The 26625-nt window shown below is 43.4% G+C and overlaps 1 protein-coding gene across 12 annotated transcripts in view; it reads right to left on the reverse strand.

The window, feature by feature from the left end:
* nfixa (nuclear factor I/Xa) overlaps window positions 1–26625 on the reverse strand; it is a 114209-nt gene that overhangs the window by 52350 nt on the left and 35234 nt on the right. For 10 of the 12 annotated variants that reach the window (XM_037083468.1, XM_037083726.1, XM_037083214.1 and 7 more), the window contains one exon: window positions 23135–23666. In XM_037083468.1, the coding sequence (XP_036939363.1) occupies window positions 23135–23666 (532 nt within the window). Of the gene's footprint in view, window positions 1–23134; window positions 23841–24487; window positions 25232–26625 lie in introns of those variants that run through there. The other 2 variants (XM_037083549.1, XM_037083128.1) reach the window with 2 other exon arrangements.

Here is a 26625-nt window from a genome sequence, read left to right on the forward strand (position 1 = left end):
GACAGACAGATCTGGTTTGAATTAAAACATTTAAAAACAATGTATTTGAGTTATTGTTTCATATACGAACATCTGTGGTTTGTGATTTTAATCTTGCCTCAGCAGCATAAAAACAGAATGAAAACTTGAAAAGTAGTTTATCGTAAATCAAATGCTCCTTATGCACTCTCGTGAATTTCGATGCTATATTTGGCTGTGAAAAATGTCCATACTGTTGCAGTATAAGTGTGTGATGCACTATAACACAGTCACACTCTATCCAGCAATGTCTTCATCAAAGAGTACTGAGTATTGGCATTTAACGAGTTTGTGATTGATTATAAATGTCTAGTTTGGATAAGGATGAGGACCGCAGGCCGCTGGGTGTGGTGCAATCATTTATTGTTACACAGAAGACTTCCAAAAAAGAGCTCTGCAAGCTTTGCAGTTTGAGAAGACAGCTCTGACATGTGTTTACCATTTTGCCATCACACAGGGGAAGATTTACGATGAGCCCCTCAACTTCTAATCAGAAGGGTATTTTTTGTTCTTCTTCTTTTTTAATGTCTATCTTCTGTGAGAAAAGTGGTTACTTCACTCTGCCAGGTGGTGTGTGTACGTGTGCATATGCCTGCGTGTGTGTGTGTGTGTGTGTGTGTGAGTGAGAGCACATGAGTGATGAGGTATTTGGCAATCGGAGAGCAGGTTTAATAATAACTGATATATCCCTGGATGCTTTCAGACCCGGTTCCAGCTGGGAGCGGTCTGTGATGCCTCCAGACCCCAAAGTGAAAGAGAAAAGATGAGAGAGAGAAAAGGTTAGGAGAAATGATGAAGAGAGACAGAGACGTAGAATGAAGAAAGCACACAAGATGAAGAAAAAGGGAGGGAAGGTGTGAGATGACATCTGCCTGGCATCCTTTCACCTTGCATGCTCTTTGACCAATCACTCTCCCTCTCCCCTCGTCTTTCATAAAGTAGGAGGAAAAATGACATCGCTCATCTGACAAAGGCAAACATCCAAACCACACAATCCCCCCACCTCCCGACACCCCTGTCTGACACTTCTTCACTTCTCAGAGGCACTGTGTGTGTGCGTGCGTGTGTGTGTTATATTCTGAGGGGTGTATTTTTTTCACAGGCCTCTGGTCTCACACAGAGAGACGTTGAGATGAACCCAGTGCCTCTGCCAGGTTTCTACTCACTGAGAGATATTGAGGCGTCTCACACTCTCTAGCTGGCTGGCTCTGGTTGTGTGTGTGTCTGTGTGTGTGTTAGAGAGACAGAGTGAGTGCGTATCCATTGGGTAGGGATGCCTGGATACGTCTGACTCTCACACACAACTGAGAGAACAGTATAGAACATCACACACATTGACACGTCCTTGTGTACTTTGCATACACGCATGCACACAGAGCAAAAGAGGGAACCATAACAGCATCGGCTCCAACAGTGCCTCTTTGACAGATTTAAGTAAATAGCAGCAAACAAGCGATTATTTTTGGCAGGCCAGGCTGCGGCCCATTCCAAGAACTAGGGGAGGTCCAATGGGAATGGAGGGAGATGAAATCACATAAACAGATGTGATTAAAGTCAATATCATATGTGTCATTACTCATTCAGACGATGTACTCCTTCACTCGTGCACACTTCTGCAGGCACAAATGCTCTCATTTTTGTTCTTTGCTGCTACTCTTTCATTTGGTGTTCTACTTTTACTGCTTCTATGTTCAGTTGAACCCTCAGAACATTAAACCAGAAAAGCACTTCTGAAGCTCAACAGACTGTAAAGTTCCAACATCTGCGACACGCAAAGAAAGCAGGATGACCATAATGCTCTACAGTCAATATGTGCGTGTGTGGTGCTCTCATATACACATGCTTCATGTATTGCACCAAACCACTTGGGAATTCAACATGCTCATATTAGTTCTTTCATATATGCAACATGAAGCAGTGTGGACGGGCAGCGGGATCAGTGCGGGATCTGCAGCTGACATGGTCAGGCTGACCCACTATAAGTGGATTTGTAATCCCCGAGTGGATTTAAACTGTGTTTACTGTCACGGCCGTTGTGTGTGCGGGCATGCTTTTTTGAGTGCGTCTACACAGCTGCATCTGTTTCCCTCAGTCAATAACTCTTTTGTCCATATTATTTTTCCATCATATGACACAAATCATATTGCAGACTAATGCACAGTGCTTTCTTCATAAATGTAATGAAATCATCGCTGACCTACAGTAGGTACAATTCATTCTTTCTTGGATGAGGAGGTCTGCTCTAACAGTACAGTTCCCAAATACACACACACACACACACACACGTGCGCACACACACACACACACACACACACACACACACACACACACACACACACACACACACACACACACACACACACACAATCACGGGGTGTTCTAGCAGCAGCGAGGCTAAGCAGCTTTAGGACTGAGGGGAGCTCTGACACTGTCACCAGTCGATTAATCAGCCATTACCAACACCAGGCCAGGCCAGAGAGTCTAATGCTAATATGGCTTTGCCACACTGGTATGTCAGGGTGTGTGCAGGGTCAGAGGGAGATCAGACTGCTGTTACAGCTGAATGTGCCATGACCCTAAATGTTTGGTTGAGGCAAGAGTCAACTCAGGTAAATCAAATCAAATTCGATTTAGGTACAGAGGAGTTTAATGATGGGCACAGATGGAGCTGCAGGTGACAGTCTAAGCACTAAGCTAAATTACTGGAGTCAAGACGAGTTCATGAAATCAAAACATTATATCTAAAAGATTTTATTTAAATATGTACAATATGGATGAATAAGATGCCGTCATGATAACTCATTTTTGAACATTTGTTGTTTTTGGACCACTATGAATGTATGCAATGTATTCTGTTTGCTATGTTGGTTTAGATATGGTACATTTTAGAAAACTTTGTCTAGCAAACTGTGATTAGACCAGGAATAACACCATCATAAACGTTCAACTTCTAAAAACTAACTTCACTCAATGATGTAACAGAGAAAGCACAATTAAGGTAATGATTTCACAGTTCATTTACCAAAGGTAAAGCTAAAGGTAAAGCTCAGCTGCTACTGAAGCCAAAGTTTGTAGATCGAGGTGTTGTGCGAGAAATTATATAGGATTTGCCACCGCAGGACCACCTTCAAGATTTGCACGGGATGACGTCAATGAGCTTAAATCTGGGGAAAATCGTCTCATATTTGTTTACTGAAAGGCTCACGGATCATTAAGTAAAGTCAAGACAGGACTGCAGGAAAAAAAGGTAGGTAAAAATAGGTTAAAATGAAGTCTAATTCTGTAGAACCTGCTTCTGGGCTTGTGAAGGAGGACATAATCTAATTAGTTCTATTAAAACTATTTAAGGACCTAAATGTGAAAGTCTGTGTTGCAATGGTAAGGAAAGGAAAATTAGAAGTTGAGGGAGATTCATTTAGCAAAGGGTACTTCTGGGTGTGCAGTGATAACATTGCAGATTAGTTAAGGGGATATTTTGGGTCAAAAGGTCAAAATAGTAGACGACTTAATCAAGTTACGCTACAGTCACATTAAGAAGTCTTCTGAAGTTTTTAAAGTTTAGTTCAAGAAACTCCAAAAATTAGGATGATATGGAAACATGGCAGTTAGGTTCAACCTGAGGTGATTTGATTAAATCTACATTAGATTCACTTCATTTAATTGGAACTTTCTGTCTGTGAGAAAAGTTAAGAGAGTAAAACGTGTCAAAGATGAGATAAAATGGACCGAGATGAGTTGTGATAGTTGGCAGTAGCAATGCCACTGCCACCCAGAGAGAGCCCTCAGGGAAAACATTTTCTGGCCCCTCACTAACACCTCTACGCAGGACGTGTGTTTGTGTTTGTGTGAGAGTGAGTGTACATTTATTGGCCCCCTGCTGCCACCTCTGGAGAGGAGCCGTCCAAGTGCTGAGTGACACACGCTGCTTAGTGTCTTAATGGAGGGAGAGGAGGGCCAGCCAAACCACAGCCTTTAGACTGGGATCTCACAGCCTGTAATTATGGAGAGATGTTAAAGTCGTTCTTTGTATGTGTGTGTGTGTGTGTGTGCGCGTACGTGTTTGAGAAAGAAAGATAAACAGACAGGCAGAAAGATATGCTACACTGAGCCAAGGTGAGTGTGTGTGTGTGTGTGCGTGTGTGCCACTGGACCTCTGTACCTATGTTATGTATTATTGTGTGTATGTGTGTTTTTGGCACTGCAGTGTATATCAGTGCCATGTGTCTCCTGCTGCTCCAGCTGTGGCAGTATATATACACACACACACAGACACACACACACAAAAAGAAGAAATGAAAGTTGTTGGGAACTGGAGCTGCGTTCAATTAGGGTAACCACATATTTACAAACAGTGGGGGGAAAGCTGCCTCTCTGTGACTCATCAGCCAAGCGGCACACTTGCACTTTTGACTCCAGGCCTGCCTCTCCCAACTGCACAGCTCAGAGCGAGGGAAGGAAAGAACAGAGGGATGAAGGGAGAGAAGGAGGGAGATGACAGGGTGTGGACAGAATGAAAAACACACACATGCATGCTGGCTGTGCATGTGTGAGCAACCGCATAAACAAATACATGTGTGTGCATACAAACACTTGCACAAATTAAATGAGCTCATTTAAACTCCTGTGGTGTGAACAAACGCACACAAATCCACACAAACCCTGCCTACTTTCAGAACATGACTTATAGCCTCAAACTCCTGGTAGTGGAGAGTCCCTGTAGGACAAATTGTTGCCAATTTACAAATTAGATCTTCACCATTCTATATTTAATTCAATGGTGAACATGATTTGTACAGTAGTTTGGTTGTAGACCTCCAGTGACAGGTCCCCCTGTTGCTGTTCTACTGTCAGAAAAAGGGGGAAGCACATCTCCTGATTTAAATTGTTTATTATATCTATTGTTGAGAGGTGTTTACATTAGGTAAGAAGTTGAAAATATTAAAATGCCCCTCCAGACAAAAAAGTGTTTTTCCTCTAGTCCCTGTAGCAAAATGTTTGAGCTTTACTGTGCAGAATGATCCTGGTCCAATTACACAGGAGTGTAATAATAATAATAATAATAATAATAATAATAATAATAATAATAATAATAATAATAATAATAATAATAATAATAATAATTTCAAGGATTTGAATGTTGGAACTATATTTGAATTCTGTAAATATCTTTTTAGACACACATTAGAGAGAAACAGAGGTTTATACCAGATCCTACAGATTACTTCTCATCTGAATATATAGTGTTTTGCCTTTCTTTAAACTCAAAATACCATATTCATATCCATATCCTAACATGTGTACATATGTACCTCTTCCTGTGCCTAAGGCTTGTTGTCATAACCTGCTAATGTGCATGTGGCAAACATGAGAGCACATCAAAGCACAGGGACCAGCACAGCAAAACCCTGGCCTTGTTTTTTCTCCTTGGCTGTCAATGCCTTGAGAGAGAGCGAACGGAGGCACAAGGCCTTAAGTGTGAGCGCTATTTGTCTTGACTTGACCTTGGTTTACGTACGTGTGTGTGTGTGTGTGTGTGTGTGTGTGTGTGTGTGTGTGTGTGTGTGTGTGTGATTGCATGTGTGTGCGCGCATCTGCGTGGCGAACCACATCAAAGAACACGAGAGTGGCTCAGTTGTTATGACCTCTGACCCTGGCGTGCTCCAAGACAGAGGGAGAGTGGCGGAGGAGGAGAAAAAGACAGTCAAACATACCCACGCACACACACACACACACACACGCAAACACACACACATGCACAAGAAAAAGGGTGGGATACACAGTACAGCCTCTAAATTTACAACAGCTAGAAAAACAACCACGGATAGAGACATAGCAATTTGTCTTGTTAACTTTTATAGGGACCTGTGCGCAAGCACACACAAGTAAATCATTACAACTCATATATGCACACGCACTTAAACAGTCACACAGACCTTCCTGTCTGCTCTCTCCACTCTGTGTGCATCTTCTTCTGTGGTTACAGCCCACCCTTCATCCTGTTGAACCTGGTGAGTCTGTCCATCTGTATGGCAGCAGCCTCCTTGATTCAATCAATTGCAAATGTTCAGAGTGATTCTCATTTGACTTTGGTATGAACATGGAGGAGAAATGGAAGAGTTTCTTGGCCCTTGCATGAGCACTTTATCTCTCTCTCTTTTCATCATTTGTACTTGAAGTGAATTTCTTCAAAGGTGATCTTCTCTGCATCGACGCCGCATTTATTTTTAGCCGACGGCGGATATAACCTAAGTCCTTGACAAAACATCAAACGCTAGTTTAGCATGTGTGTGCATGGCGTATGAGTCACTGGAGTGTGTATGTGTGAGTGTGTTTTAACATGTTAGTCCAACCTGCAATAAATGAGTCATTCACTCAGTGTGTAACTATACACAAGCATGTCTATTTGTATGCACATTTTGTGTGTGTACGTGTGTGTGTGTGTGTGTGTGAGTGTGTGTGTGTGCGTGCGTGTCACAGCTGTAATAACTTACAGCTCCCTGCATTTCAGCTATGCTGTCACGGTCCATTATAATGTTCCTTCTACACACACACACACACACATATATATGCACACATACATACATACACACACACACACACACACACACACACACACACACACACACACACACACACACACTAATGAAAACATTTCTGAATAACTCTCATTTGAGAGCATGAATCTCCCAGTCGAGTAATCATGGCTGCAGAACACTGCAGTTAAAAGATACCTGAACTCTGCCTCTGATCACCACAGGCCTGCGTGGTCAGCTACAGTTACAAAAAAATTACATCTTCTGCAGGTGCTGACAGCATGGCTGTTTCTACAAGTGCACGCATGTGTGTGCACAGTGCGGTATATCCAATCGAAGTGTGTGTCAGGCTTTCTGTGTGACTGCACTGTATATCTGCTCATGCACATATATGACTGTATGTTTGTGTGTCTTTGTGTGTACATAAAGCAACCCTTGATGGCCATTGGGGGCGGCGGTGGCCCAGCCGGTGTGTTTGCCTTGGCAGCAGTTCAGCATTCCACATTCCTCTGTGATATTCAGTACTGTGACCTCAGGAAACCCGCCCTGCAAAGAAGCTCTCTCTCTCTCTCTGCAAGGCTCTCTTTCTTTCTCTCTCTTGCCACCTCCCCATTTCTCTCTCTTGGTTTCTCTCTTTCCCTCCCTTTCTCTCTATCATTTACTCCGCCCTTTTTTCATATCTGAACTTGAGAAATCATCCATCACCCCCACCCCCCCCCACCCCACCCTTGGTTTATTTTCCCGCTCTCTAAAAGTTTCTCCTCAACGTTTCCCCCCTATTTTTTCTGACAGAGGTCCCCTGATGAGGCACCTTTCTCAGCGCTCCAAGTCTGAGCATACATCTTGCTGCCGTCACTGAGAATTCACAACACTTCTTTCCTGGTCACTCAATGTATCACTCAGATGCATATTTCTCCTTTATTAGGAACTCCTTCTGCATCCACAGCACAGCCAGAGGCCATGAGGAGTTATTCCCCTGTCTCCAACTCTATTTCTCTCATTTTCAAGACTTTCATTCCTGCTACTGGAATAATCATACACATAAGAATAAATCAAAGAAAGGAATGTATTCTACATGTGACTTTCTGCAAAGACAGTATTAGTTACTGACTGCTTTCCTGATCGCTCCTCCTATAACTACGTTTCTATCTGTCTTGTTGTGTGTCAACAGACTCCTCCACTGACTCCTCCCACTTCTGTTTGAGGCCATGCCCACATGCCCAGAGAGACATTTCACCTGAGATGACCCAACACGGTTCCACCTCCTTCCCTGCTTGCCTCCCTCCTTCCTCCCCCCTCTTCGCTTGGGCTGTAAACTACTACACATACTTAAAACACATGGCCGCCACACCTGCCACAGAGAAGCAGAAGGCTGTGCAAAAGACAAAGAAAGAAAAAAGTGGGAGAAGAGATGGCAGGATATGAACTCTCTGAACTCTCCTGTGGTATATATATGAATAAATAAAAGTATTTTTAAGGCTGTATATTTACACAAATTCAGTTAATAAAGGATTAAACGATACTAAGAAAGTACCATGAGTAAGGCATGTAAGCTTTTATAAAGTTAAACTGAGATAAAAGTCACATTAAACCTCAATGAACATGAAATTGCTGTGCTGAGAAATATACTACAGACAGCTAAAATCCAAGAAGTAGAAATGAGAGATAACCATCGTAGACAGTACCACCCCCTTGCCCCTCCCAAAAGAAGCCACCCCATCTTTCTTTTTTTGTAGCTATCCACTGTGTGCAAGTTGTGCACTGTGTGGTTGACCCACATACAGTGGAGCGGAGCGGAGCAAGGGTGAACTGAGGTAAAGGGTGGAGCCGCCAGTCAACCCTCTTATCTGCCCGTCACTGTGACACTTTCCTCTATCTCAAGTGTGTCTCTGTACATAAGGCATCAGTGTGTGGCAACAACTGCTGCAAACTACTGAAGTCGTAAAAATAAACAGGGGAGAGAAAAGGCAAAGAGAAAGCAAAAGTCATGAAAAATCATGTACGTTTGTATGTGTGTGTGTGTGTGTGTGTGTGTGTGTGTGTGTGTGTGTGTGTGTCTGTGTCTGTGTGTGTGTGTGAGTGTGTGTGAGTGTAGTGGTATGGGAGATGAGGACAGCATGCATCGTCAATTAAAGCTATCCTACATAAACAAGGCTGCAAGCAGATGCTTAGTCCAAACAGAAAAACAAATGGATAAAAGTACATCCGGCGAGGGAAAGGTCAAACTTGTCAAACTAAACAAGTGAACATATGCTGCCATACTCTTATGTATAGTAAACATTTTGTGAGCTATTTGCTAATAAGTCAGTTGTTTTCTTGGGAATTTCAAAACTTTGTGTGCACAGAATTAACACAGAGGACCGAGAACATGTGTGTGTGTGCATGTGTGTCTTTGCGGGGGGATGTGTGTGTGTACGTGGAAACGTGTGTTTGCAAGACTATGAGTGTGCGTATGTGTGTGTTTCGGATTAAGAGCTTCACCCCTGGACCTCGAAATTAGATAGGGGATTAGCGGGACACATCCGCCACCTGGCATTTTAAGCCCCGCAATTACAACAACAACTTTTAATCAACAACAGCCACACATGTGTCACATACAGTCAGAACTCAGCAATATACTCATCTTCTACCTCATTCCACTCTCTTTCTCAGACTGTCATTCGGCTCATCCCACAAAAACTCCAGGCCACATGAAGGGCAGCAGTATGCTAGCTTTTAGGCTGATCATGACCCACTGTATTAATAAGGATCAGCCTAGATTGGGACTTGTTAGCATGGTGCACAAGGCAAGGATTTAGCATCAGAGTGACTTTTACTTGGCACAAGACTAAGAGATAGGATGTGAAGCAGTTGGCACTAGGCTAGGAGGTAGCATCTCATTAGCACCTGTGCATGGCATTCACCATGTAAAGAGCATGGTGCTAGGCTAGGAGTTACTATTAATACGATACCTCATTGATCCCCTATAAAAATTATTTGCCGTAGTTGCCATGCTCAGTGGCATCAGAGGCCAAGGTTGGTATAGAGAAGCACCTTTGGAATTGGTAAGGATTCAGTACCTTATTCAAGGCCACTAAAACTGGTTGGGTGCTTGCCAACCACCATAGCTTTAACCTGAGTCAGTAGGCCACACTGCTGTTATTCAAACCCCTATTGCCAATGTAGCTAAAAGCTTTGAGCAAGCCGTGGCAGTGAGATAAGTTAATGAGATATGTCAAATTTTTAACATGCAGAAAGACAATATTACTTAATGATACATGTTAACTAATACAATGTGTCAATGTTATAATTTTTACTTTCCTAAACCCACTGCACATACAGATATATCTGGAGGCTTTCATAATCGAGGACGGGGGCGTTCTGGATGTAAAGATACGCTGTGCCAAAGAAATCATAAGTAGCAAGGGCAACCAAACCCTTGACAATTCTGCTCTATTTCATGGCCGGAGCGCAGTGGGGAGGAAGACACAGCAGGCTAGCAACCAAAGTAAACACAAACAGCAGCCAGGCACCATGAAAGGAGAAGAAATCATGTTCGTTTTCATGCACACCTCAAGCTAAACACGTTAATACAAATGCAAAAGTCATCCTGCGGCTAAGAGACAGTTTGGACCACAAAGTGAGTGAGTGGAAAGTAAGACTTATCCTATATACCAGGAATTGCTGCCAATATGCAGAGTATAAAGCACAACACACTTTCCAAACCTCATTACATTTAATAAAAATTGTACTCTTGATTCTGAGAACTCTGAGTTGGGTCACATTGAAGAGAGAGGAAAAAAACGAGAAAAGAGAACTATTTTAAACCCAAGTGGAGAGAAGGCCAACATAAAAAACCCCAATCAAATGAAAACAAAGGAGGGAACAAAGAGAAAGGGAGCACAGCTCTGCATTTTTTCTTTATTAACAAGCAGCGTTTCCATCCAACATCTCAGATAGCAATCTACCACAAATTAGGACCAGATTACTCTAATTGACCATCATGCTGCTTTTAAAGATGAAGTGCCACCTTGATTTACCACTACTACCCAAGAAAGTGACAGAAAAAGAAGGAGAAAGTGAGCGAGAGAGGGAAACAGAATGATTAGACTGGAAGAGAAAATGAACACAACGAACAGACAAAGCTACACAGAGAATTTGAGAGGGAGAGGGAAATGGAGAGAGACAGAGAGAATAGGAGAGAGGAGGGTAATTGCAGGAAAGGGGGCTCATTAGTCCGTCACTATCCTCAATCTAACCCCCAATTTCAGGTCAGGAGGAACACAGAGAGAGACTACAGAAAAAAAGAGATACAAACAAGGATGGAGCTACTTAATAATACTCAATCTCTTGTTTGCGTAGTCTCAAACAATGTAGTTTCAAACTTTTCTCCCTCTCTTCAACTTTCTACCTCTGGCCTCGTTACACTAGCTGGCAGCGCCAAGCGTTCACATTGCCGCCAGCACCGTCATGGATCACACACCATATCTCCTTACACACCTCGCATGACGAATCCACTGTCTCCCTGCCACAGGCTGAACTCACTTAAGAGTTAGGAAGAAACACTGACTTTGTCCTTGGAAAGAGAGAGAGAAAAAAGTCTCAGGAGTGGTTAAAAATGGGAGAGCAAACCATCAGGAAGACACAACTAAACTGTCCATAAACCCCTCTGCAAAGTTTCTTGCTAATCTGAACCTGAGCTCAGGCAAACTGCACGTTGCTACTTTCATCAAGTAGAGACCTTCTGTTGCAGTGATTGGCCCTTGACCAATTACGGATACTGACTCATAGTTTGAGAAAGTAGGGTGATGAGATATCCATTCCTTCCCTGCACAGTCAACGTGTTGCTCTACCCACCCGTTGTGCAGTTAAGATCTGGAATGTGCTGCACAGACAGCAGCAGACTTTGAGTCAGGCTCCACTACTGAGTCTGACTGCTGTCTGAACTGCATTTTTTATACTGATATTATTAAGTGAGTCACATACTTTTTTTTATCATTGTATTCACACTGTCAAGTAACACTTTCAGCTACTGTTGGTGTGGTGTATTTACTTTTCATTAAAGTAGGGTGGATCATGGCAGCCTGCTACTTATGAATGTAATGCCGCTCTTTATTGGTGTCTAATGGGGCTGCAACCAATGATTTATTTTCATTATACATTATCTGCTGATTATTGTCACAATGAATTGTATAATCAAAAATTTGTCAAAAATGCCACATTTCCTACAGCGATGTCTTCAAATTGCGAGACAAAGAAAAGCACTGAATTCTTACATTTAAGAGGCAAGAATCAGCAAATTGACATTTTTGCTTAAAAAGTCACTTCAATGATGAATCTATTATCAAAATACTTGGCAACTAATTTGCTTTTGAACAACGTATTGATTAGGTGACTAATCATTGCAGCTCTGGTGTCTACAGCAAAAAAACTGGGCTCCTCTATGTACACACAAGGAGTGTCAAATCTCCACTCCACTCTGTAAAGCTAGACAGTATGTCAGCTTTCTCCAAAGTGCTGATATTTTTGGCAAACTGTCAATGGCCATGGCAGGGTAAACTGGGAAGACATACTGTGAAGACGCTCTCAGTCAGCAGGACCCTACAGCTCCAGTCTCCTTTGCTCACTGTGCCACAGCAGGGAAGCCAAGCTGAGGAAATCTGAGGTAAGGAGGTGTGCCCCACATGGATCCCCGCTGTACCAGGCTGTGAGTGAGTGTGACAGGGTGGGTGGATGCACGGGTTCCAGGTGCCAATCCATGCAATGAGATAATGTGCCCAAAGTGTTGCAGGATTCCACAAATAAATACAAACATACACAAGTGTCCTTTCTATTTAGCATACAATCTGGATCACACATAATAATCATCACGTTAAGTATGAGGACTCTGTGCGTCACCTGCTTGTTTTGTTTGCAATTAAACATTGTGAAGCAGATGACCATACATTCACTTTCACACAGGAAGCCATGCACTCACACACAAGCACACCCACATACACACTTCATAGAGAAAAAAAGCCATTCTGTGGAAAAATACAATAAAACAATAACCCTCATGAATGAATTTCACCTCTCGTTCACACCGATGGTTTTCAGCATCCGTCATAAAACCATATTGCCTCAACAGATGCACAGTGCTGTACACATCATAATAATCAGGCATCTAAATCACATACACGTTTTGGCAAGACATGCTGTGCCGAATGGGTGCAGCTGCATATTTACACACCCTGGTAGAAAGGCATTGTTCAAAATAACATATACGCTCATATATTATACATTGAAAATGCATCTCTACGCTGTCTTTCTCCCTCTCACTCACTCGTCTCCCTCTCCTGCGTTCTCTCATGTGGGAGGCAGAACTGGGCACCCAGCCATGCCACATCAATATGCGTGGTGAAACGTTTCCCCTGCTTTCCCCCATGCTGCAGTGGCTGAGGCCTACAACAGTGGAAACAGTGGCCACTGACACCGGATATGGCAGGTCATGTTAGCTGGTAGTTAGTTAACGAAGGTTAGCAAGCTAGCAAGCCCAACGCAGCGACAGCCGGGCTTGCCTTGTCGTAGCAGCCTGCCGCGGCGTCAGCCCGTTGACGCAGACAACGATAGCCAGTGCCACCCTGGAGGCACCTTGGATTCTGCCCAGGCAAGGTTCCCTGGGAGCCTTGGTTGCCATGGTGCCAGCCAAATTTGGGTCCAATAAACGTGAGGGGAACAGGCGGTGGGCTGGGGAGGGGGACTTTGAGGTGGCAAGACAGAGGAGAGAGAAGGGAAGGGGGGTTCCTGAGTGCTATGGCAACCTTTAAATCAATCCTGTGGTTCTAAATGAGTCAAAAATGACTTGTTTTGATAAAGACGCATTGATGGAAGGACATTGAAATGACATCATTGATAACCTATAAAAGACAAGCAGCAAGTGAGAAATTGTGTTAGTAAGTGTGCTGGATGCTGCTGATAACCAACACAAAGGGCTTTTAAAAGAGTCTCTTGGCAAAGTGAATGACATGATTAATGTATACGTGTTCTACTACTCTGATCATGCGAGTTAAAGAGACAGACGACTCGTCTCTATCTTACTCCACAAGGCCACTTTTATCCCAAGATGTGCTCTTAAATGATTAGAGACAAGTTAAAAAGGAACTGTTAACATTTACACTTGAGTGTGGCACAATTAAACATACGCTGAATCAAAGCTTTTTAAAGACACTTCTCTACACTGCTTGCTCAGTCAGAATTCACTAAGTGGTTGGAGGTGACTTAACCCTGATCTCTATATTCATTAATTCACTTCCTCTTAATTAAAAAGTTTACATGTAGGAAATGTGCAAAAAGGACTTTTTAGCACTCAGTTTACACCTGGCTCCCTTGGCTGACAGGCTAACAGGCTGAATCATGAACAGCTGAAGCAGAGAGTGATGTACCGCACCTCGCTGTGGCCGGTTCACCGCGTTGTCCCTGAGACCCCATCACTCAGGCTCTATCCAAAGTCTCCGTCTCTCTCTCATAAAAAAAAGACCTGCTGCTTGGCTCATATGACTGTAAATCATGCAAAATAGAGCATAGCTCTCGGTCTGGAAAAAATAACCACGTATAATGAGGAGACAGACATATGCACATATGCACTCTCACACACATGCACGCCTGTGCAGACACACACATAAGCCATTGCCAAAAGCACAGCACCCCCTACACCGCTTTGTACTAGACACACAAACGCACACTGTCATCGGCCTATCCCACAGTTCTAGCCCCCAAAACACAATCCTTCCCTGAATCCACGCTAGTGATAAAGAACAAACAAAAACACACTATCTCTACCCCCACCTTACCCCACTCGTTAAGACTACGTCCACATCCCACCTGCTCTGCACCCCCTCCACTCACACAAACACGAACAAACCCGCACACACTAATGCCATTCCACTCCAAACTCATCCTGTTATCTAAACAAGCGCCGTCCTCTCGTCAGCGTCAGTGGGCTCCTTTCTCTGTCTCCTCAGAGAAAAGAGAGACTCTCCTGTTCACAGATGAATGGAGTCTTTTGATGAAGCGCCGAGCCTTGTTTACTGCCACTCCATTTATTTACCGGCCTGTTTTTCAAGTCGTCATTGAGGGACACTCTACCAAACACCCCCCCATTCTACTCACCCGCTCAACCTCACCCACCAGCCCCCTCCATCTCATCCTCTACTTAACTACACCCCCCCATCGCCTAAACACACACACACACACACACACACACACACACACACACACACACACACACACACACTATCCCCCCTCTCAATCCCATGTCGTTCCCTATCCCGTTTCATCCTGCTTTCTTCTCTCCGTCTAGTGTCCTAGATCTGTGTCCAAACTGATTTGAAGCTTACTCACTTACACAGACGCATGCCAAATTTGATTCTCTGCATTCTGTTGTGCTTCTCAGCAAGCTTGCTCATTCACCCCCCCCCCCCCCCACCCCACTTTCTGTCTTCTCTAAACTGCTCTCCTTCTCACGGTGTAACAAACACCAAACGATGCCCTCATGAAGGTTGTCTCTCAAGAAGGGCAAGTGGTCGGCTGCAAAACAGTGCCGATATTTGAAAAACGGCTTACAATATCTGGTAAAAATCTATCACCGCTGGTGTGAAAACATAAACAACCAAACCTAATCAGTGGTCAAATAAAATGTTTTGAAAGTCTTGTAAAGTGTAGGCAATAAATTTACACAAAACAAAAGAGAAAAGAAACTGCAATCAAGCCTCACAGACCATTTAATTTCACAGCCTAATTTAATTTCTACTGAAAATATTGTAGCTCAAAAAAAAATGTAAGCATAGCTTGTGATCGAATATGAAATGTAAGGGTTCCATCAGAAAAGACAGGATCCCAGTCTCGCCAGTCAGTGAAGATATATCAACCGGATGGCTGGTGGCAAAACATCTTTGCATTCTAAATGAAAGAAACATCAGAGAATAAAAAAAAGAAAAATTCACAGTCAAGGCTCATAGCCCCATGATGGCCTGCCTTCATGAAAAACAAGGATAATGGTCCTATTGAATTCTAAAATGTTTGTGCTTACAAGTTATTATACATTTTTCTGTAGCTGCAAACAGGAGTCCGGGGTGCTAATGAGGCTGTGGGGGGGGGCATTCATTTGAACCCTAAAGAGGAATAAAAGAAAAAGGGGAACAAGTGAAAGAAAAGAAAAGAAAAGAGAAGAAAGCGAGGATCAGAGGGAGGAGGTTGGCAGGGACTGTGTATGAAAATTTGGCGTCTTCCATACAGAGAGATAGCATCGTGCCAAAAACGGCCGCCGACACAACTCCTCTCAACTCCTCTCACTTTCTGAACATCAGCGTTAAACTCACCCACATAATAATATCTTTATTCTTCAACCCACATTTGCAAAATAAAATGAAAAAGGCTTTTAATTGTTTTTGTTGTTTGTTTTCTAAATCAGCAGTGACCTAACTTTTTTATTCCGCAACAAAAACTCAGCTAAGCCACCTCTTATAGGCAAAATAGCTCCATGGGAAAAAACGGAATAAAAACAACAAAAAGGAAAGTAATGGTTCTTTGGATTTAAAACGCAGTATTGTGACTCTCATTCTAGCATGACTATGGCTGTGTGGTGCTGAATAGCGTTTTTAGCCAGACTTAGTAGCCGATGCCAGGGCCTCGCTGTGAGTGCAGCCCGGTGAATAAGCCATGTTCCCTGGCTCTCCCTCCTTTCTGGCTGGCCTGCCTGATAGTGAGCATTGGGCACTGCACTCTTTCTCCTGCTCCTTCTCCTCCTCCTCCTCCTCTCTGTCTCTCTGAGGTCGGGAAACCCTCCTGAGTGGGTATATGGTTTTTGGGGACAGACACATTTCATGGTTGGCGCCGCTACAAAAGCCTGAAAAGAGACCCGGCACTGGGAAGACACAGTATTAATACAGACAATACCACCCCCTCGCTGCTTCTGACTCTCTCTTTTCTAAATAACCTCATTCTTGTCTTTTCTTTTTCTCCTTTCTTCCCCCTTCTTTCTACCCCTTCCTTGCTCTCTTTGAGTTTTTTTCCAAATAAAACACGTAAAAAAGCCCACTCAGCTCAAGTAAAGAATGCTGTTTTTATCACTGCGTGCTTAGCTTAGCCTACACCCATTTTTATTTGACAATCGTTAATGTGTTTTAATGTGTAATTAAATCTTAACACTAGGTATTATACTGGGTTCAGCAACGTGTAAAACACTCCTTTTTTCCTTTAAACAAAATGAAAAATTGCTCAGCATTTACATAAATACAATTTTATAAATCCTATATTGATTTTTTTTTCATAATTGTGAAGTGTAAGTACATGTATTTTGATTTCCATAATGCATTTCAACAAATTGATTTTAACACAATAAATCTGGGCCTAGTGTGGATAAAAAAGAATTTGGGAACTGACACTGATTAATGTTAATTCTATTTTGTCAAAATATAAATTACTAAACAAATATGGTAGCTGTATTTAAAAATGTTAAAGGCTGAATTAAAAGTAATATTGCAAGAAGGAAAAAAGGTTTGCAACATTAGTAATGAAGAAAACATGTGCAATCCTTATTTGACCGTGGAATAAGATTTCTGTGTTCCATCGAGAGGAACTGCAGAAAAAAAAAGCTTAAAACGTTTGTCAATTCTTCTACTTTACTACCTGTGTTGCCTTTACAGCGGATAGTTACTCCTGAAGAGAAACACGAAAAAAAATCTGACAGCTGAGTTCATTCAAAAAGAAAGAGAGGATCGGAGGAAAACTGATTAAAGAGCCAAATAGCACAAACTGCCTAATTCGTCTGTTCCACCACGATGATGGCCTCCCGATTTCACTGGAATAATCTGTTTACCTCATATCTCCAAACGCTAAAACGCTTCACACAAAAGGAAACAGATGCGGGCAGACCAGAAATTTTCAGGGGTTTTAGTCTCTCCCGAGTCAGGCAGAGCCAAAGAAACTGAGGCTTATGATCGTTATGTAAAAACCTAAAAAAGCACGGAGCTGTTTCTAGGACAAAGGCACCATATCACGAAGCATGCCAGTTTTCGCTGGTCAATTTAATGGAAGACCAAACATAACAACATTGTCTTTGACTCGTCTTTCTCATGTTTTTTTTTTTTGTTTGTTTTTTTTCCCTCGAGTCTGCTCGTGTCATCATGGTCTCATGAGATAAATGCAGACCCTGCGGTTTTGGACCAATCTATGTTCGTCTGTGACACTCCAATGTTAGCCTCGCGCACACACGCGCACGTGTGTGTGTGTGTGTGTGTGCATGTTTTGGAGCGAATGAGCACACAACAGGGCTTTGGCTAGCCCGATGCCATTAGCTATCCAAATACACAGACTTTTTTCCAAAGCCAAGAATAGTGTGAGAAGACTCCCTCTCACTCTGTCTTTCTAATTTGACAGGGCTCTCCCTCTATCTTAACCCTTCAGATTTGATATGTAGCCACCTCAACGTACCCCTGACGCCAGACAGAAAGACAGAGACGTGCAAAAGACGACACAGGCCCGACTAAACAAGAACATCTACCGATGCCAAAGGCGCTCTGCATGTGGAGGGCTTTTCTTAGCCGCCGCGGGCCCTGTTCCCACAGCACACAATACAAAAGCCTCAGACCTGACCGACTCCCTTAGTGTCGAGATTTCATTTAATCAAAACTCAATGCTTACTCCACTGCTGAGGGTCATCCTGAGCATTGCACGCGCATACACACACACACACACACACACACACACACACACACACACACACACACACACACACACACTAAGACACAAACAAAAACACTTCTACACAAGGACAGTCCACTCAACCCTTGTGATGTCATGGGAGCCGGAGAAGAGATCCAGGAAGTAATTAACAACAGATTATTTTCACAGGAAAGAAAAAAATCCTGAGGCACAGAGCAATGAGAACCTGTGGAATCCATCAGAGTATCTTTTAAGACGTTGCCATTCATCATTTCAGCCATGACTGTAATGATGCCTCTTTTTCTCTTTTCACTCTCCTATTCCTACTTCTTTTTCCAACATTTCAGTTGTTTCCCCCCCATAAATCCAGAATACTCCTCAGTGATGAACAAAAGTGGGGTTTTTATTAGTGAATCCTTCCTGTGGTCAGTGAGTTGGGGCTTGGGGAGTGGGGGGGCGCACAGTGCTGGGGTTTCTCTGTGCTTTCTCACAGCGTCGTCCAAGGCATTACTATTGCTATAGCGAGAGGGAGGCGGGATCTGGCACCGTACAACGGGAGAGTGTGGAGCGGTCATGGCAGAAATGGCACGGCGAGCACATTTCACACCTCCCTCGGAGTGACTGCAAATTTCCTGTACTGCACTTTTGATTGGAAACACATTTGAAACATCTTTTCATGATCACACTAATGGCGCACAAAAGAAAGAAACGTTGAAAAAAAAGCAGTAAGAATGAGGTCCAAAATATGACTAAGTGCACTGAGCTAACTTTGGACCTCACAAATGTTTTTTTTCTAATCTTCCATTTTTCCAACCGTGAATAAATCAGAAATGTGCTGAGTTTGAGCTAGAACAGCACAAAGGTTATAAATCAGCTGAACACTTGGAGAAGCAGCTAAATTATTTCTCCTCTGATGTATAAGTGGACCCACTTATGCAGTAGTCAAGCTAACAGAAGCGAGAATTATATCTAAACTAGTACAGTGAACTAAGCCTATCCAACACACTCCATTCACTGGTTATCATAGTGACGCTGCCAGCATGTGGCTCTGGCAGACCTTTTGCTCCTCCAGGCCAAGGGCCACTATCTCCATTATAATATCATTCACTCACGGTCTCCATTATGATACTCATCACTCACTCTTAATAAAACACTAAAAATAATGCATCACTCACTATATAGCACCACAACCACTCAGTTTGTCTCCCCTGTTGCCTACCATTTTTACAGTTCAATAGTTCAATATTCAAAGACACGTTGCTTTGTCTGATTTGTTACTCTTTATCTGAAGGGCCTGAAAAACATGAGAGAAGGTTGCGTATTGTGGCAGGCAGCATGGTTTGTTCCGTTACGGCTGCAGTGTGTTATGCTCTGTAACAGAGAGGATCTCAAAGGCTGGCTGGCTGCAGAACAGCCTGAGAAAGCCTGACGGCAAGCCCAGAGATTCCCTGTGGCAGCTTTTGCCACTCTGTCATAAACAAAACACAAGACGTCTTTCTCTTCTTCCCACACCAACGGGGCTTGGGCGCTGCCAAACAGAACAATCACTATCGCAGCCTCTTCTCCTTTCCAACGCTCTCTCTTTCCCTCTCTCTCTCTCTCTCTCTCTCCCTCTCTCTCTCTGTGTGTCTCTTACAATATAAACAAAAGAGATCAGCAGAGGCTTTACCTCTGTGAGAGCAACAATGAGGGCGATGTTTAAGGAGACAAAACAAAAGTGTGCACGGGATCAAAGAGGAGCGAGGAAGACAGAGATGCTAAAGACCGACAAAACGCAAACTAAACAAAAACAAACAATGAGCGCATCTTGTCATTCATTGCGCGAATGAAGCAAAAAAATGCAACCGCAAATTACTGTCACAAATAAATGTGAAAGATAATGCAGGCCTTTAAGCCTGTTTGCTCACAAATATGCATTTACAACTTTAAAGTAAATAAGAGCCGAGAGTGGTGACTGTGGCGACCTTATGACAGGTTTGCCCTTTGTCTCCCCCTCTGTCTGTAGACCCCAAAGTGTCTCTCCAACTAGGAGCTTAACCGAGCACAGGTTCTTTGGAGGCAGATAAAAGTGCCGAGGCATACTGTGTTAGTCGGATAAGATATTAGAGAGCACACAGTAAGTCCACTTTATGAAAGGGCAGCTCCTTTCGGCAGCAATATGCTTTACTGTACTGCTGTAAACCAAAGTACTGTAGTGACGAGTGTGCAGCAACAAACTGAAAAGCTGACAGCCTATGATGCCAGAACAGGTTAAAAAAAATTGTCATGAGACATTTATCATGTGCGTGTGTATAGTTTCACAGAACATTTCAAGATTTCTTCACTTTTTGTCATGTAATTCTCCATTCTTCTCCTTGATTCTCTGATTTATTAAACAATTTCAAAAGTCCTTCATGTCACTTATAGCAGAATACAATACCACAAATAAAATATTTATAGATTCAGGTGGACTGTGTTTTATTTTAGAGAAAAATCTAGTCTTTTCAATAGGTTTTGAAAATGCGTCAAGTTTAAAGAACCTTAGAACTATATAATTGCTTTAATTAAATAGATAAAAAACCAAAACATTTTCATAATAATTTCCCCTCTAAAACTGAAAATAAAACGGCTTGCTATTTAATATACAAACAAAATATACGTTACACACGTCCTGAGCTAAAATTAAGCAAACATAACACTATAATTTAGTGTGCTCTAAGAGTAAAATTTACAAGAAAAATACTGCTGAACATCACTGCACATTTAATAATAAACTGGGCAAAAATAGCCACTGTAGATATGTCACTAAATCCCAAAACAGGACTCACTGACCCAAATGCAGTCAGTCGTTCAAAAAGAAAACATCTTTTCTGTGGCACTGTGGCAGTTACAGTACAATAGCAAAGTCGCTGAAAAATGTAATTAAAATTAGCAAAACAATTACATTTGAGAGACAAAAAAAAAATAACACTACAACAATACAGAGGATTTCGTCAGTCACCGTTCAGGTCTGCCCGCTACCTACGGTTTATCACAGCCACAGACAGACCAACAGAGTGAAGCTGGAGCTGCTGCCAGGGTTTGGCTCGGGCCATGTGAGGTGTTTGGCCTGGGCCGAGATTGTGTGTGTGTTTGTGTGTGTGTTCATGTGTTTGTGTCAGAAACAGAGAGAGAGTCTGAAGGATGGCTGTGATAGCATTTGGCTACACTCATGTTAGCGGCTAACATTAGAGTTCATCCTAGGCTGTGTGTGTGTTGGGCAGTGACCGGGTAGTGCTGTATATATGTGCCTGTGTGTGTGTGTGTGTGTGTGTGTGTGTGTGTGTGTGTGTGTGTGTGTGTATGTGTGTGTGAAGCCGGTTGAGTCACTGTTTGAAATTTCCAGAAAATTCCAGCTGAGATAATATTAGGTCATGAGCGTGTGTTTGTATGTATATGTAGCCAGCAAATGGTGAAGCGGTGTGTATTTGGAGGATTTGGCTGTGAAATGTGTTTCATGTGTGTATGCGTGTGTGGTTTCTGTGACAGGGTTGTTTTTTTGTTTTTTTTTCTCAATACGGGGAAAAAACTACAACACAGCCAGCGTTTGGCTGTGTGTGTAGAGTACGCGCACTGGAGGCTACAGTGATGTTTGGCCGAGTGTGAGTGTGTGTATCCATGATGGTGGCCGAGATACAACAATGTTTGGCTGTATCAAACTGTATCTATGATAGTCCTTGGCTGAGAGTGTGTTGCTGTGTGGGTGTGTGTACGCAATCGTGACTAAAACCGCGTTTGGCTCTACGTGTGAAAGTGCGCTACAAAGATGACAGAGTTGTTTTTCTTTTTTTGTTGTTATCTAATGTGTGTATCTTTATTTAGCTGTGTTTGTATGTGTGTATGGGTGTGAAGGTGGCTGCAATAGTACTGGCTGTCTGTGAGCGCTGGCTTTTTTTGTGTGAGAGTGTGTGTTTGGCAGCCAGGTCCAACGTGGTGCTAGTGTTCAGGCAGACGGTAAGGCTGCAGCAGCCCGCGGCCTGAGAGCAGGAGACTCGCGGCTTTGCTCTCCCGCTCTTTCTCTCTCTCACACACACACACACACACACACACACACAAGCACACACACACACACAATCTGGGCTGTGGCCAAATGACGATCCCTGGCTACAATGGCCTTATCGTAGCACATACACTTCAACAGACTGAGTACAATCTTATAAACAGCGACTCACACTCGCACAGAAACACACAATTTGAGAGTGGTGATCATCTCATAAAAAACATTCACACACACACCACGTACACACACACAGGCATGTAAATTCCATCCTATAAAAAAACACAAAATACATGCTCATAGGAAGCCGCAAATGCCTTGAAAAATGAACACGTACTTGCCAGACCACGCTGGCTGGATGCCCTTGACACACACTCACATATTCTTTTTATTACTGTTGATATTGTGTTGTCATGTAAACAAACACTAACAAACAGAATACAAGATGGCAAAATACAAAAAAGACAGAAAACAAAACTAATTGTTGTCCGCTAGGACAAAATCAAATAATTGATTCTCAGAGGTAAATGGTTGTTTTTTTATTCAGCGGAATATTGTTCAATTTAAACTTGAACACACAATTTTCATATATATTATAAGATGGATTTTTTTTTCCCAATTGTAATCATATCCTAGAATTTCTAGAGTGTTTCCGAAACTTACTTCACTTCATCTTTATTTGTTTTTTGTTTTTTTTATTTCTGTCATAGCCTTCCTATTTAATTATGTGTCACACAGGCAAATGATTCTGTGTGAAGTGTGTTTTTATGTTTGTGATTATGCAAATGTGTGTGTAAATCTATATGCACATGCACAGGGGCATGTATGGTGAGGGTTTATGTGTTGGCATCCCTCCCTATGAGTGTCTATTATCCAGTTGGCCACATACCTGGCGTGTGGACGAAGTAGGCCAGGTAGAGGTCCAGCTCCTTGACGGACACTCCGATGTGGTGCGGCTGGACGCACAGGCCAGGGTTGGTGCACTGTGGTGACTTGACCAGCCGTTCCCCGTCCGTGCTCTCCAGGGGGCTACCCTTGAACAGGATGACCATCACCAGGTCCAGCCGCCACACCTTGTCGGCCTGGCGCAGGCAGTCGATGCGACGAATCTTGCCCTTCTGGTCGGGGTTGGACAGCACACAGCAGGGGGGTTTTTTCCCCGTGATGGTGAGCACAAAGTCCTCACGGAACTCGGGCCGGATGTCCTTGCGGAGCTTGGCCAGCAGGCGCGAGGCCCACTTCTGCTTGATCTCTGGCTTTTCCCCCAGCAGTTCATCCTTCACTGCGCGCTCTTCCTCCTTGGACATGCGCTTCTCGTGCTTCTTGAAGTATTTGCGCTTGCGGGCCTGCAGGTTGAACCAGGTGTAGGCGAAGGCGCGGACATGGGGCAGGAGGGCCTCGATGAAGGGGTGGAATTCATCCTGGATGAGGGAGGAGGAGGAGGGGAGGGTGGAGGAGGAGAGGGAGGAGGGGGGGAAGCAGGAGGAGGCAGTAGAGAGAGAGGGTGAGAATGGGGGAGAGAAGGATGGGGAGAGAGGGAGTGGGGGTGAGGAAGGGAAGAGAGAAGAGAGGCAGTTAGCACCGGCACGCAGCATGGAGGAGCAGCGCCCGCTCTGTGTGAGCGGAGGGAGAGAATGAGCGAGAGGCACCCAGAGAGAGAGAGAGAGAGAGAGAGAGAGAGAGAGAGAGAGAGAGAGAGAGAGAGAGAGAGAGAGAGAGAGGGATGCTATACACTCTTTACCTAACACAGACACATCACATTGGAGGACACACTTGACAAAACACTGACCAACACAATACTGCAGGACAGAGGTATGTGATGAGAGTTTGTCTTCTCCTAAGGGTTTTCTTCAAACAGTAATATAAACATTTATGTGCCTGCTAAATAAATTAATGTTAAAAAGTGTGTAATTCATAAATAAAAATATCGCGAGACTTGCATTTACCTGTTACAACATTACAACAATGACTGTATTAATTCAAGCAAATGGTATGAATTGTAAAAAATATTTACACTTTTGGAAAAAAATAAAAAAACAATGCAGAGTGACTGCATTAACATATATATAATGCACACAAAATTCACATAATTTAAGAGAAGACACAGACCAAATTCTAATTATTACAATTTTGAACGTATTTGTCCAGAAATTACATAAATGCGTCCACACTGAAAATTATGCAATAACAGTTGTTATCACACAACATATGTGAATATAAACAAGAATAACATGGTAGTTACCATTTTGCTCTCTCATCATAAATTCACCCCGCCGATTGCAAAGAAACTTAAAAAGTGCCAGTAACTGGACTGTTCGGCTCAAAAAGCTGAAGTTATGCTGCGTATATTAGAAAACAAAACACTGAGGAAGAAAAAAATAAGCAAAAGAGAAGCTGAGAAGGTGTCCAATAAAAGCAGCAGGGGGGAAAAAAGCTGAGAAAGAGGAGACAGGCCAAGGGGGCGCAGTGTAATACCAGCACAGGAACACAGGAGGTACTGTAGCCGGAGCTGCAGAAGAGGTACTGTTCAAGAGCACAACAGAAGGAGAGTGTAGAGAAGTTCAGCAATCTCTCGGTCTAAAAGGATTTTTAAAATGCTGGACGTGCACGAACAAAATAAAATAGACGTTGTAGCAAAAAGGATGAAATTGTCAAAAAATGAAACAAGCTTCTTTTTTTGTTTGCAAAAATGTGTGGAGAAAAATATCTTCATGAAAAAAACAATAAAAAAAAATGCTTGGCAAAGCGGCGCGTGCTATTGGTTCAATTCTCTAGGATCTGCATAAGACTCACGGAGAGGGAGAGAGAGAGCTGGACAAGGGGGGTGCGGACGGAGGAGAAGAAGAAGAAAAAAAAAAACAAAACAAGAGGACCGAATCAATGTTGGAAGAGTGTGCACGACCGCTGGCAAACCCGAGTGCAGCTTCTTTTTTCCCCCTCTTTCTCTCCAACTCTGTCTCTCTCTTTCTCTCTTCCTCTCCACTTTCCTTCTCTAACCATTGACTGAGTCTGTGCCAACATGCAGAGGGCCCACCTATTTGGCACCGAGTCTCAAACAGCCCAGCCAATACGCACGCTCCCAGCGCTGAAAGGGAGGGAAGAGAGAGATGGCAGAGGGAGAAGCAAAGATGTGGGGGGTGGATGGTTGGTGGCTGGTAGTGGAGAGAGAGAGAGAGAGAGAGAGAGAGAGAGAGAGAGAGAGAGAAGAGAAAGAGCGAGAGAGGGAGGGAGAGAGGGGGAGAGACAGGACTGTGTGTGGTGCAGGCAGAAGGCACGTCATTAGCCAAATAGACAAGTTCCAATCTAGTGCAAAGGCAAAGTCCAGAGGATATTAATTTTACATGCATCCAATCCAGACAGCACCCGCCTTCGAAAGCCCTCTACGCCTCCCCCCCTCCGCCTTCATCGCCTTCGTCACCAGCGTGGTCACAGCCATCCCAACAAACCAGCTCGCTCTCCAACTGCACCCCCCCAACCCCCCCTTCCAGAAACACCCCTCTCTCTCCCTCTCTCTCTCTGCTCGCGTTACACCACCTTGGCATGGGATGGCATGAGAAAACACAGGCCCAAAATCCCACTAGACCCTGAGACCAGCAGCTGCTCCTGGATTTACCACACAAACAAAGAGAGGAGGGGGAAGAAAATGCCCGTTACCCCCCTCCCACCCCAACAAAAAAAAATACCATCCAAAAACATGCTCTCCTGTTTCAAAATGCACTCTCACATCCAAACTGGCCCCTTCTCTCCCTCTCTCTCTTTTTTGTGTTAGTCCACGTTAAAAGCCCCAACAGCACAGACACAGAAACACATTAAAAGTTTCTGTTACCAAATTAGAGAGCAATCCCATTTGTGGGGTGAGAGACAGGATGCAGCGAACAATGACGGCTAAAAATGCTGTGGCGGACAGCTTGATGTAAGTAGCCTATACATGTTAAGCTGTTGACAAAGGCAAGTGGATATCAAAACTGTCTCAAACAGGCGCAAAGCTCAGTCTAGTGCTTTCAATTTCAGATACACTGGTCTGTCTAATAGACAATTAATCATAGATCCTAATGCAGCCGCTCAATTGCCCATATTTTCATCGTGTTGCATTGTGAAGTACACAATGACACATGATTGGGATTGAACAGCAGCAGAAAGTGAGGGAGAGCAGGGCTGTATGGCTGCCCTGGCAGGCGCGCTGTCTCGTCCTCATTGGCTGACCCACATGACCTCAGAGGGACAAGCTGTGCCCAGTGCACCATGGGAGGAATATCTGAGAGACAAAGGCTCTCACCAAGGATCAGTCCAATATAATCTGATGTATGTGTGAAATACGTATGGACCGTTGTTCTTATTAGAGGTGCATTAAAATGTAATTCTTCCAAATTACAAAAAAAA

Source organism: Acanthopagrus latus, chromosome 1, assembly GCF_904848185.1.
Source record: "Acanthopagrus latus isolate v.2019 chromosome 1, fAcaLat1.1, whole genome shotgun sequence".
Classification (NCBI taxonomy): domain Eukaryota; kingdom Metazoa; phylum Chordata; class Actinopteri; order Spariformes; family Sparidae; genus Acanthopagrus; species Acanthopagrus latus.